This window comes from Megascapheus bottae, chromosome 5, assembly GCF_031878675.1.
Source record: "Megascapheus bottae isolate mThoBot1 chromosome 5, mThoBot2.hap1, whole genome shotgun sequence".
NCBI lineage: Eukaryota > Metazoa > Chordata > Mammalia > Rodentia > Geomyidae > Megascapheus > Megascapheus bottae.
In genome coordinates, this window is record NC_143513.1 from 31,136,170 (window position 1) to 31,150,237 (window position 14,068).

Consider the following 14,068-nt stretch of genomic DNA (forward strand, 5'->3'; position numbering starts at 1 on the left):
CTGGAAAAAAAAAATCATGTTCTGTATTTTTTTAGTCTCAAAGGACCAGGGCTTGAACTCAAGACTTCATGCTTGCTCAGCAGGCATTCTACCACTTGAGTTATCTCTAGCCTGGCTAACTGGTGGTTATTTCAGAGATGCAGTCTTTTTTCTGTCCAAGATGGCAGGGGACCACAATTGTTTAGATCCCATCCTCTTGAGTGTCTAAACTTACATGCATGAGCCACTAGCACCTGGGTATAAAAAACATAAATTACTTCTGTAAAAAGAAAACTTTTTAAAACAGTGAAACAATAAAATGAACCAGATTTTTAAGAATTTGAGTACTATAGCAATAACACTTGATCTTAATGTTTACATACTGCCATTTTTTTTCAAAAGGATTTCACTTACAGCTGATCTTGAAGCTCCACAATTATATATTCTAATTGTTCTTTCTCTAATTTATGGGCCAGATCAGAATCTTCAATCCTTTGAAGCAGTATTTTATTCTGGGAGACAGATTCAGATAGTTGGTTTTCTCGAAGTCGTAAGAGTTCTTCAAGATAACCCTAGAAATATAATATTCTAATGAAAATAACAGTAACTACAAGAATTTTTCAAGATAGATGTCAAGAAGACAAATCTCAAGAAGACAGATATTTTCAAGATTAAATGTAAAGTAGCTTAAGTTACTACCTAGCTATATTGTTTCAAAATAATGAAAGTAATTCTGATGAGTTATTGACAATTATTTTAATTAAACATAAGCATTCATTTAGAGGCAAATTCTTGAGTTTGAGCTAAATGCAACCTTTTAAACTCTTGAAACCCTAATGGGGATTGTTCTCCTTCCTCTGTATTACTAACTGGGTGGGCTATGTTGTAAGCATTCACTCTTAATGCCTTGCTATGATTCTGAGGATGGATACTGAAATTCTTAAAGTGGCCTAGAAGTCTGAGTCATATACTGATTTCTTTTCTATTCAGGGCTTTGCAAATTCCTGTGTGCAATTTGAAATGGCCTTGTACCTTCTGTTATCCTATACCTGACACACATCAGTATTTCTCTCCTTGCTAACTTAGACTCTCTTCTGCTTTTATTTCAAATACTTTTACTAAAGAAAGCTTCTTGAAATTTAAAATCGGATTAATATTCTAATTTGCACTTTCCTGGACATTCCCTTTTTAAACCATTTTTCCTTATCCATTTATAATGCATTTGTTGCTATTTTGAATAATGCCTTTCTTTCCCTGAAAGATGTCAATTCTCCGATATTAAAGACTACATTTAAACATAGTCTTGAATGCAGTTGTCATGGCCCATGACATTTATATTGACAATAATGTGTTGAAAAGGTTTACAACTTTGCTTTTAATATCACACAAAATGGATATTCACAAATATCAGTGAAAATGAAACCATTAAAACTTGCAAAACATTTCTATTTCATCTTTTCACTTTTATTCACAAGAAAACACAATCTATTCAGGACTTGGGGCTTATCAATTAGTTAGAAATGTCTTTGTTGTTTACTGAAGTGCAGGAAAATGCATCTGTTATTGACAGATTTTCCCATAGTCTGTCACACTATTGAGTAACCCACTTCACCCAGATCTATTCCATTTATGTGTGGATCATGTATCTATAATCTACTATGCCTATATACATTAGATTATTTATTTATATATTGTTTGTACATTGAAATGTATACACTTGTGAAAAGACGTTGGTCATTATTCTTTACATTCTCTTCATCTACAATTCCCTTTGGAATTTATTGGAAAAACAAAAACCAGTGTTTCAGAATAACTAAATGCTTATGGTGATATAAATTATATTATGTATTTCTATCCTGGAATAAATACAGCTGACAAAAGCCTATGTTTTCATAATGTGTAAATAATATATTTGATACATTTTCTTTGTGCTTGGTGTATTTTATGGATGAACATTTAATCTATTTGTCACTTGTTTATGTGCCTGTGAGTGGGTAATCTTTTCCTGTTAGCATCTTTTGCTGATATCTTAATAAAATGCTAATTACAAAAGGAATTTAGCATGTATTCCCCATTTTTTTAGAGAAAATTTGCTGGTTTGCTTTTGTTTTTGGAGACAGGAAGTAACTACATATCCCAGGCTGACTTCTATACGGCCTCCAATCTCCCACATTTGGAAATTACAGGTATGAGTCCCCATTTCTGGGTAGAATTAGTTTCTAAAGTTTGAGAACATCTATTTGCAATTCACAGCAAAACTCAGTTGAAGCACTGTTAATTTTTAATCACCACAGTAGTGGTAAACACATTCCTTCTAGAATCAAAACACAGACTTAATTACAGAACTGGCCAATGAGGAAGTGTCTACTCTGATTATTTTTCAAAAGCCGGTAGGTAAAACACATACATAGATATGGGTGGAAGGCAGTGTATTGACTTTGTGAGGCCTGCAGACTTACAGACTGTCTAGTGTTACATTCCAAGTACTAAATCTGAAATGTGACTGGAGTTTTAGGAAAGTTACTTAACCTCTTTGTGTATGTGAGTGTATGTGTGTGTGTATGTGTCTGTGTATCTATTGTGATAATGCTGGAGCTTGAACTCAGAGGCTGAGTACTGTTCCTGAGCTTTTGAGCTCAAGGCCAAAGCTCTATCACTTGAGCCACAGAGCCACTTCTAGTGATTAATTGGAGAGAGGAGCCTCACAGACTTTCATGCCTGGTTGTCTTCCAAACATAATCCTCAGATCTCAAACTCCTGAGTAGTTAGGATTACAGGTTAAGTCATTGGTGCCCAGTTTACTTTGTATATTTTTACTTTAGAAGCCATTTCAGAAACAAAGGGGAAGTGCCAATGATTAGTATCTTTTTTTTCGGTTAAAGGATATTTTGATAATGAAAAAACAAAGTACAACAAATTAACTTGAACTCAGAGCTTGGGCACTTGAGCTTTCTCAAGGCTACTGCTCTATCTCTTGATCCATAGCACCATGTGCAGCTTTTTCTGTGTATGTGGTACCAAGGAAAGGAGCTCAGGACTTCATGCATGCCAGGCAAGCACTCTATCATAAGGCCATTCTCTCTGCCCCAAATTCAGTGGCTTTTGATAAATGATAAATACCTTCTGCTCAAGGGTAAGCTGATATTTTTGTCTCACTCTCTTACACTTATTGAACCAGCTGTTTTCATCCATGATGAGAGGAGGTCCCACATTCTCTGGAGTGCTGCTTTCACTGTCACTGCTTCCAAAAGTTCTGAGTTCCTCCTCATCACTGCTGATACTATCAGAACTGGACAGACCCATGAGAAAGAAGGGAAAAAGTCAATAATATGTTCTACTTTAATTCTTTTTGTTGAAGTTCAGCACAGATTTTAATAAAATGGGAGGAGTAGGGAAAAACTGGAAAGTAAGGAAAAAATCTCCTGTTTCACTTGTAGTAGATCAGAGTAAAGAAGACTCCCAGTTTGATTGTTATGGTTAATATTCCTAATTAGTAAGATATTGATGAGTAATCTATAAAACTTATCAGTAATTTTTTTAAAATTTTATTGTCAGGTTAATATGTAGAGGGGTTACAGTTACATTCGTCAGGTAGTAGGTGCATTACTTCTCATACATTGATATCCCTTCTCATGTCTTTGTCCCCGTTTCCCTCCCCCCATCCCCTAGTAATGTTTGAATAATAATAATAATAATAGAAAGACTATAAAGACATATAAAGACTATAAAGTAAACATGGGGTGCTGACACTCTGTCATAAATAACCAGACCTAAAGATGGTAAAGTTCAGCAAGATGGCAATGGCTCACACCTATTAACCTAGTTTCTCAGATCTAAAAATCATGCTTTGAAACCAGAAGCCAGTTAACTCAACTGTAAGACTCATATCCAATTAACCACTAAAGCGCTGGAAGTGGAGCTGTGGCTTAAGTGGTAAAGTACCAACCATGAAGAAAAAAGTTTAGGGATAGCACCCAGACCCTAAGTTCAAGCCACAATACTGCACGTGTACCCCCCCCCCCGAAAAAAAAACCAAACACTAAGATGCTAAGGTTCGAGTGAGATTAACAGATCAGCAAACTGCGAGAACTTCATGAGACAAAGAATACCAAGACAAGAAACAGAAACAGAAACTCCAAATGAGATATGAAGATAAGAACTTCCTAACTGGATTTTTTTCCCTGTCCTTGGTGGATCACTTCTTGTCTTATCTTCATTGCAAGACAAAAAAGCCATTGGTCCATGGTCATGAGTACAAGGTTCATGAGTGCAAAAGATAATGGTCAAGATAAAATAGGAATTCAATTCTATACATGCTGTATTTGGGGTGCTTATTAAATATGAGTTTAGACAGGTGGTGCTTAGGTGGCCAAACTTATTTAGTAAAGAGCAGCACACATAAAATATCTGAAATCATGGAAAATTGCATGAAAAGCTACTTTGAGAGAATATAGTTGAGGAGAGGATTCTGGACTGATTCCTAAAATATCCCAACCTTTAGCAGTTGGGAGGATAAAGAACCCATTAGAGGAGAATAAAAAGGGACATACAAGCGTTGGACAAAATGTGGAGTTCTGAAGAGAAAAATTCCACACAGAATCAGCCATCTTCTTAGCTTCTTATCACTGTCAACTTTGAAAGTATGGAGTTGGGTGGTTATTTTTTGTTGTCTTGTTTTGTTTATTAGATTGAAGATTAAATAGCTCAAAGAAAATGGAGGGGGAAAGAGAGAAACGAGAGCAATTTGTAATAAAAGGAGACATGACAGAAGACCCAGATGGGAAATTTGTCTGCTTTTTACTTAATATGAAGAAAATAACAATGTGTTTAAATGCTGTTGTGATATCAAAATTTGTGTGTGTGTGTGTGTGTGTGTGTGTGTGTGTGTGTGTGGCTTTTATCCACATCCTGGCTCATAACTTCCATAACCTGTACAATTTCCTAAGTGAGTTTATCTGAAATAAGTAAAAATTACAACAGGAACAAAAGTGGAATTAATTTGCATAAGGATACTCATTGTTTAGAATGGATGGATAACAGAAAACAGGTGAAATATAGTTTTCAAATGTATAGTTTTAATTCTAAAATGAATGGAAAACAGAAAACACCTGAATCATAGTTTTAAAATTATTCTTCATTGACTTTAATAAATATTTCATTATATAAAAATAATATATTTGGATTGTAACTATATAAAATATGTGTATTTATATAAAATATTAAAAATAAAATTGGAGTTTGTGCTTGTGATTTATGATACTAAAAAAATGTTAGGTACAAAATAATGTAAATTAGATGAAATCTGTACAATAAGATATTCAGTTATAGAAGTGGTGCAGTGTGGCTTAAGTGGTAGAGAGCTTTGAGCTGAAGAGCTCAGGAACTGGACTCATAGTTTAAGAACACAACTGATCAAAAAAACAAGTGCTTAAGACAAAAAAGATATTCAATTATAATTAAGATTTCAGTAACATATCTGAAAATCACAAGTACCTTTGTTCGAACTTCAAATATGGTGTATAGTCTATCACAGCAGGAAAAGTACCATCCAGTCCCTCTCCCTTTAGGCAGAAGCTAAGACAATAGAATGCAAAAATGTCATATTAAAACACTAATTTTAAGTCAAATTTTAAATTTATAAACAATACCTTCCTAGAGAAATTTCTTTCATGAAATGGAAACGTGAATTTTTTGCTTACAATTTACTTCCTATTTGTTACAAATAAATACCTGAAATATCCCTATCTTCAATATAAATGACACTTTTTTTTTTTGCCAGTCCTGGGCTTGGGCTCAGGTCCTGAGCACTGTCCCTGGATTTTTCTCAAGGCTAGGGCTCTACCACTTGAGCCACAGCACCACTTCTGGCTTTTTGCTACATATGTGGTACCGAGGAATCGAATCTGGGTCTTCGTGCATGCTAGGCAAGCACTCTACCACTAGGCCAAACTCCCGGCCCCATAAATGACACTTTCATATAAGGTTTTATAAAGAAATAGTAACATTTACTGAGATTTCTATTCAAGCCTTGTCTCATTTGATATCTTGATCTTTCCTACATTTTCAAAACATTGCTAGAGAATTTTCAAATGAAGATGTTTTTCATATTTAGACACAAAATTTCAAGTGACATGTATATCAACTAAAAAAGATCTGGCTGAAAGCAAGTTTCTGAGTTTCAAAGACTTTCTTTGAAACTCTTATTTCCAGTTGACCAGCAAAAATGGTATTTGGGGAAATATGCCACAAATAGGAGAGCACCAGCCATGAGCAAGTAGAACAATAGCAACCAAAACCACCTGAAAAGGTGAAAAAGCTTATATTTTAGATGTCAGAAGGATGCTGAAAATAATCTAATCTCCATTTTCAATTTTTGCGAGATGATGAGTACAGGGAAAATATTAAGCGTCTTGACCCAAATCTTCCATAGACAATAAAGGATTTCTAGCTCTTATAGTTATCTAATCCTGTAATCTGTACTTTTTTATGATGGTACCAACAAAAAGATGACCAAAAGGATTTGGTTTGTGATTATTACTGTAAAGTGAAAGACATAAAAATGCTTATAAAATGCAGTGATATTTCAAAGGAATAGGATCATCATGTTTGCCTGTTAAAATACTTGTTTTAGTATATTAATATGGAGTATGCAATATACTTTTCTGACTTGAAATAGGGCAGAATTAAAGTGGTAATACTTCAAGCTTTCTCTTACTTATAAATGATGTTTCTGATATTTTCTTTTAGTGAATTACACAGACTGGCAATAGATTATAATAACTGAATAGTTGAATGAACAGTTAACATTCTATCCCAGTTGTTTTTCTCTTTTCTGAGACATGATATCTCCAGTGAGTGTGAGGCTGGTCTTGATTTGGTATGTAGAAATGGTTGGCTTTGAATCTGCATTCTTCTTGTCTCAGTTTCTTAAATTCTAGGGTTGTAGAAATGTAGCCTTCCTGGCTTCTAGGATTTTGTTTTGTTATCAATAAAAGCAAACACATAGTATCATCATAGGAATTGAGACAAGTTCCATGTTCTTCAATATTCATCTTAGAACATTAATACTAATTTATTAAATTATAGAGGAAAGTTAAACTTATATAATGAAAAATATTTTTAAAAAGAAGTAGTATTGGGCCAGGAATTTGGCTTAGTGGTAAGAGTGCGTGCCCAGCATGCATGAAGACCTGGGTTCGATTCCTCAGTACCACATACACAGAAAAAAGCCAAAAGTGGTGCTGAGGCTCAAGTGGTAGAGCTCTGGCCTTGAGAAAACCCAAGGACAGTGCTCAGGCCCTGAGTTCAATCCCCACAAATGGCAAAAAAAGAAGTGGTATGGTAGAAGATTAAAAAGTGAAAAGTTACTTAAGTTTACTTTTATTAATATTCTTTTTATTGTAATATATAGAGGTCACAGTTACATTTGCCAGACAGAGAGTACATCACTTCTCATACATTGATACTTCCTCTCATATTTTTATCCCCAATTCCCTCCCCCTACGCCCTCCCAATCATCTTGTTTTCCTCCCTTCCCTTTCCAATTTCAAATAAAATAAATGTATATACAATATACCAGGTAACAAAGTCAGATACTGTAACAATAAGAGATTAACCAAAGGGCAACAAAAGAGATGAGAAATAACATAGTACATTAAGAACATCACTCAAGATAAAGCCCTTGTTTCCACATTATTAATATTCTTGAATTTTATATAATCTTCCTTCACTCTGAGTTTCCTTATAGAGAAACCCTTTACATATAATATACAATCTGAGAAATGAGAAATGATGCTTGTATAAATCTAAAAAGAGCTCATAATAATCATTCTTAGCACTTGTTATCTTAGACTGGAACAAATTTATTTTGTTGACCCTAAATGTACATGACACAAAAAATAAGACTGCCAATACCTAGTACTAGATTCTTCTTTATCTCAGCACATAAGAAAATAAGATTGGGGGAAGGGAAATGGGGACAAAAACATGAAAAGGAGTAGCAATATTTGTTAAGTAATGTACCTTCTATCTGGCGAATATAATATAACCCTTCTATTAATTACAATAAAATATATTTAAAAAAGAAGATAACGTTTTCTTCTTTTGACTTTGCCTTTCATTTATTTCATCTTAAAGCAGTAGCTAAAAATGCTAAAAAATAAGATCTAAAAGTTTTCTTCAGTTCCAGCAGGGTATTGCTTAGAGGAAGTTATTCTAATTTTTCCTTTGACTTAGGTTACACAGCAAGTTTGTATTTCTTTACATTTGAGACAATCTCTTTTCTGAGATCAAACTCATTTAATCTTAATTAAATTTATGTTTAAATTCAATAAACTCAATCAATTTGAAAGGGAATAATGAAAACCACATATTAATATTTATTGTGTACTTTAATTAGAAAAGAAGAAGAGGAGGCCATAAGTAAGTACTGAACATCTAGTATATTTAGCTAGATACAGGTACCTGAAATCAATGGCATTAAGTCCCAGCAGCATGCCAGCAAGCATGTTGGCTTCTTCACCCAGCACAATTGCTCCATCTTCATAAAACCTCCTAAAAATAAGGGAATGCATAAATATTAAAAGCAGACCCAAATTTCATCTGGAGAATTCATATTTCAAAGTAACAGAGAAAAATTTATTTTAGTCATAAAAGTGTTTATTATCATTGAAGTTTTGAAGATAGACAAAAACCCCCAAAATTCCAAAAAAGGAAAGAAACCAAGCCCGACACCATATCCAAAAGCAATCTTCCTGCATGTTTTAATCTCTCTTAAAAATAATTCCCAAAGTGGCTACTGCAACAGATCTCGAGTGTACAGGTATTGTCCCTAATGAAACAATCTAAATGAAAAGTGAAAGTGATGAATTCAGGGCCAATTTTATTGATCTATTTCCAAAACTGCAAACACTGCCTTTCTACTTATAATAAAAATAATTCCTGGGGCCAGGAGTTTGGCCTAGTGGTAGAGTGCTTGCCTAGCAGTATATGTATATATGAATAAATGCATATATATACTAAAATTTACATAAATATCCCTCATAATTTTATCACAAATTAATTATAATTGAAATATACCTCTCTAGTGCTTAGTGTTCATTCTATAATACTATTATAAGGTATTTCAGATAGTTGAATAACAAATACTCTTTGGATGGGATCCATGGTGTACAACTTAGGTAGTTTGTATTGATACTATATAATATCATGCTTTTAATTTTCTTTTTATGCCCATTCCAATTTTACTCTTAATATGGGAAGCTGTGTGGAGACATAAGGGAGTAAAGTAAAAGCTCAATCAGAAGCTAACTGGTGAGTGAATGCCAGAAATAAAAGAAGTCTACAATACTTAGTACTTCTAGGAAGTAAATGTAAACATTCAAAATCAATTTGAGAGATAGGATCAACAAGATTTGCTAGTAGACTTATTATAACAGGGAAAGAGTGAGAAATAGTCACACATGAACTTGTTACATAGGCTTGTTTGATCATGTGTAGGTAGTGAAACTTTAATAATAAGTGGTGATCAGTGTCCAGTTATATAGATGTGGTACCATATGATACAGATGGAATTTAAAGGCATAGAAAAGGATGAAATTTTAAAAAGAGGCTGCTTTTTAAAAAAAATCCAGTAAGAGTACACAATGCAAGACTGAGGACAGAGAACAGAGAACATAGCAAAGAAAGTGGTAAAGAAGAAAGTAATAGGAAAAGAATCTGAAAAAGCAACTTCAGAGGGAGAATGGAACATGGTGAATGCTATATAATTTAAAGGCAAAAGGTTTTATGATAAAAGGAATGGTCAACCAGGAGATGATACTGGGAGTAGCTTAATGCTGAAATGCAATATTTAATTTGACAGCTTGCAGATTTGGTATTCTTTTTAAAAGATTCTTTGGCAGGGCCAAGAGTTTGGCCTAGTGGTATAAGTGCGTGCCTGGCATGCACAAAAACCTGGGTTTGATTCCTCGGTACCACACACATAGAAAAAAAAGCCGGAATTGGTGTTGTGGCTCAACACCACAGAGCTCTAGACTTGAGAAGGCCCAAGAATAGGCCTTGAGTTCAAGCCCCAGGACTAGCAAAAAAGAAAAAAAAAATTCCTTGGCAGAGTAGCGAGGAGCAGAAGATGGATCTAAAGAGGTCAATTGCTAGTATACAAGCAATTTAGAGAAGTTTCATAACAAAGCAGAACTGAGAAATGAAGAGTAGAAGGGGGGGATAATGGAGTCAATGGAATGTGTTATTTTCTGAGACAGGAGATACTAATGTACATTCCCACATTGGCAGGGAGTGGTCCTATAGTAAGAAAGATGTTGACAAGACAAAGAGAAACATGTAAACTAAAGGAAGAGACCAACAGAGGTAAGAGAAAATGTCTCTTCCTATAAGAAAACATTCCACAACAACCAAAAGAAACCAAGAGAATATGATTAAGATGTTTGGGAGGATATAATTAATGCATGTATTTATGTTATTTATGCTCAGTCTTCTAAGTGAAATATAAAGCTCAGAGGATTGATGAATAAGGGGAAGAAAGCAGGCTACTGGAGAGGCTTGCTGACACAATATATGCCATAGTATATCCATTGTAGAGCAATGAAAGCAAGAAGACTACAGGAACTAAGTAGGATTTGTGAGAACTTCTTTACGCCAAGAGATATTCATGATCTTGAATCTGATAACACCACATAATCAAAATTATAATTTAAACATGCAGCATCACAAACATTTCACTCTATTATACTCTTTGATTTTATGTTCTATAATTAAACTTCTTAGTATAAAGTATACACATATATTGGGTACTTTGTATAAAGAACTGTTCAAAAACTATCTAACTTAATGAGTTATTAAATTAAACCTCAGCACCTCATGAGATGGGTTTAGTGATTATTGTCATTTTTCACTTTGTTTTAAATCTTTTTTATTTGCATTTTATTATTGGGATATTGTATAGAGGGGTTACAGTTAAATTCATCAGGTAATAGGTGCATTACTTCTCCAAACTTGATACCCCTTTCATATTTTTGTCTCTCTTTTCCTTCCCCTCTCTCAATCATCTTGTTTCCCCCTTCCCTTACCTATTTCAAATAAACAAATAAATGTATATACAATATACCAGGCAACAAAGACAGATACAATAAATGCAGGAGATTAACCATAAGGGGGAAAAAGAAAAAAATAACTTCATATAGTACATTAAGAACAACAATCACAATGATAAACCTCTTGTTTCCATATCCTAGAATTCATTTCATTTACTCTCATCCTGTATAAATGTACGTAGCTTTTAAGCTATTGTGATCCTCTGCTAGGAGAGTCCTAGATGTGTATTAATTATTACAGATAAGGGAAACCATGGAGTCTATGTTCATTTGGGTCTGGATAACTTCACTTAGTATGATTTTTTCCAAGTCTTTCCATTTTTTATGAATGGGGTGATGTCATTCTTTTTGATGGCAGCATAACAAAAAATCCCATGCTAGAGAAGAAATTTGCTAGTTTATTTGTATGGTAGTAGAAAATTGCCCTGGAATTTAAATTTATATCAATCCAACCCAGATTCAAATGTTCTATATACATCCTGGTTTTGGTCCTATGTAAATAATAATACATTTCTCAAGACACATTTTATGATGATGTAACTAATAAATGCTTGACAAACATGAATCCAAGAAAATAGCTATAAATTAGCCCTTGTTGAAAGTATTTCTTAAAACTTTGTTTTCTTAAACTTACTTTAAAAATTGGTGAACTGGAACTGTGGCCTAGGCATAGAGTTCTTGCCTAGCATGCATGAAGATCCGGTTCAACTCCTTGGTACCATATACATAAAAAAGCTAGAAGTGGCACTGTGGCTCTTGTGGCAGGGCTCTAGCCCTGGGGAACAAGCCCAAGGACAGTGCTCAGGCCCTGAATTCAAACCCCAGGACTGGCAAAAAAAAACGATTTGGCAAAATATTTGAGGCCTTTATAATACCACAAAAAATACCCGACTTTGGAAACGATAAAATTGATATTTTTGAACTTTTGGTAGAAGTAAAAATGATCATTTTGGAAAGTATTTGAAATGTATGTCAAGATCATAAAACCCTACATCATTTAACACTATGATTCTATTCCTGAGATGTATGCCAAGTTCAAGATTCTGTGAAGTAAAAAAAAAATTGTGTGTGTGTGTGTGTGTGTGTGTGTGTGTGTGTGTGTGTGTTGTGTGTTACTGGCCTTTGAACTTGGGAGTTTTACACTCACTAGTAATGTATTCTACTGTGTGAGTCACACCTCTAGACCCTTTTGATCTACTTAATTTGGAGATAAGAGTTTTACTCTTTTGCCCAGGCCAGCTTGGACTTCTTGATCTTCTTAGTTATATTTCCAACCAGAATGACAGGTATGAATAATATGCAGACTATTCTGAAGAGATGGTCTCCCTTGTATGTTTCTTTTTTGAGGGTTGTGTTTTCTGTTTTTACTGGCTTAGAATTACAATCTTCCCAATATCAGCCTCTCATAACCGGGATGAACACACAGCTGAGATGATAAAGTGTGTGCCCAACTATCAGTTGAGGTGAGGTCTTGTGAACTTTTTGCCTAAATTTACCTTTAACCATTACCTTCTGTGAAATTTCAGCACCAAAAGAGCTAGTACTATAAACATGAGACCCTGGAGCCCAATCTTGAGTCATGTAGTCAAACAAGCAACCTAAATAGGGTCTCTATTCCAATACAAAATCAGAATATTGTAAAGCCAAAAAGTGCTTATGAGAGTGTTGTAAAAATATAAAATTCTTAATATTATAATGAGACATTGAATTAAAAGTAGGAGGTAGAGGTGACATTGTCCAAAAGAAAATGTACTTTTTGCCTGTCATGTAACTACAACACTCTATTTAATAAAGATTTTAAAGTAGGTTGCATAATAAAAGAAACAGCACAATACAATCATTTTAAGAATGTGTTCAGAAAAGATGACTAAAAGCTAATATGTCAGATTTAACAATGGCTATTTTTAGGTGAAGGGCTAAGGAGGACTGTTTTCTACTTGGGTCTCTGGAATTCCTTGAATTTTCTACATATAAGAGAAAACTGAATAGCATTTTAAAGTGAAATAAAAAACAATCCAACATAGACAGAGAAGTCTTCATACAGATTTGCATACATATTAGAAGAGAGGTAAAATAGGAAATTTTGATTTTTTTCTTGCACAATTTCCTGTTGCAAAATGAGAGGCAATACCTATCACTTTCCGTTTTTCCTGTTGTTTGTCTACCAATATGAATACACTCCTGGAAAGCACTGACAACAAAACATAGTAATCAAACTCTGGCTTCCAGCTTTTTTCATGTCCTGCCAAATATCACTAAGGCATTACATATCCTGATTTTAAAAATAATTCTAAGCTCTTACATGAGCAAGCTACAAATATTGAACTTTTAGGAGTAGAAAGTAGAACGACAGGTATCAGGGACCAGTTGCAACTCCTAGTCAGCCATAAAATCACTACATATTACACTTGACCCAATTGCACATTCATTGTAAGTGCTCTGAGAATGTTAAGGTAGACAAAGCTAAAATAAACTATGGAGTTTGGTAGGTTAGTGTGTTAGATGTATTTTAAACTTATGGTATTTTCAATTTATTAAGGGATTTCTGAAATATAGCCCCATCATATTATATATAGGAATAACTGTATGTGCTATATTTCTACTTAGATGATTTGCTTATGATCAAGTTGAATTTACAAACTGACTACTGTAAGAAATTAAGAACAATGGTAAAAATAAAACAATTATAAACAACAAACTATAAAAAAGTTATTTAAAGCATGTGAAGGATTTAATTCTGAAATTTTCCACTCAATATTTTCAGGTGAGTGATAAATGGAAACATGGAAAGCAAATCCAGGCACATTACAGATTAACTAAATATAAACTTGGAGCATATTCAGATTCTTTGGCTCTTAAAAACATTTGGCAACATTGTTGTCCATATACTTTACGACAGAGAAGTGTTTATCAACTTATATTAGCCAGGTGTCAGTTCAATAATTTACAGAGTTTTAATCCTCTTCTACTTGCAGTAAAAT

At 33.9% G+C, this 14,068-nt stretch overlaps 1 protein-coding gene across 4 annotated transcripts in view; it reads right to left on the reverse strand.

Annotated features, from left to right (window-relative positions):
* Rundc3b (RUN domain containing 3B) overlaps positions 1 to 14,068 on the reverse strand; it is a 111,744-nt gene that overhangs the window by 54,344 nt on the left and 43,332 nt on the right. For all 4 annotated transcript variants that reach the window (XM_090332863.1, XM_090332862.1, XM_090332861.1 and 1 more), the window contains exons 5-8: positions 8,443 to 8,532; positions 5,473 to 5,553; positions 3,100 to 3,268; positions 394 to 551 (exon numbers count right to left, since the gene is read on the reverse strand). In XM_090332863.1, coding sequence (XP_090188989.1) covers positions 394 to 551; positions 3,100 to 3,268; positions 5,473 to 5,553; positions 8,443 to 8,532 — 498 coding nt within the window. The remainder of the gene's footprint in view (positions 1 to 393; positions 552 to 3,099; positions 3,269 to 5,472; positions 5,554 to 8,442; positions 8,533 to 14,068) is intronic.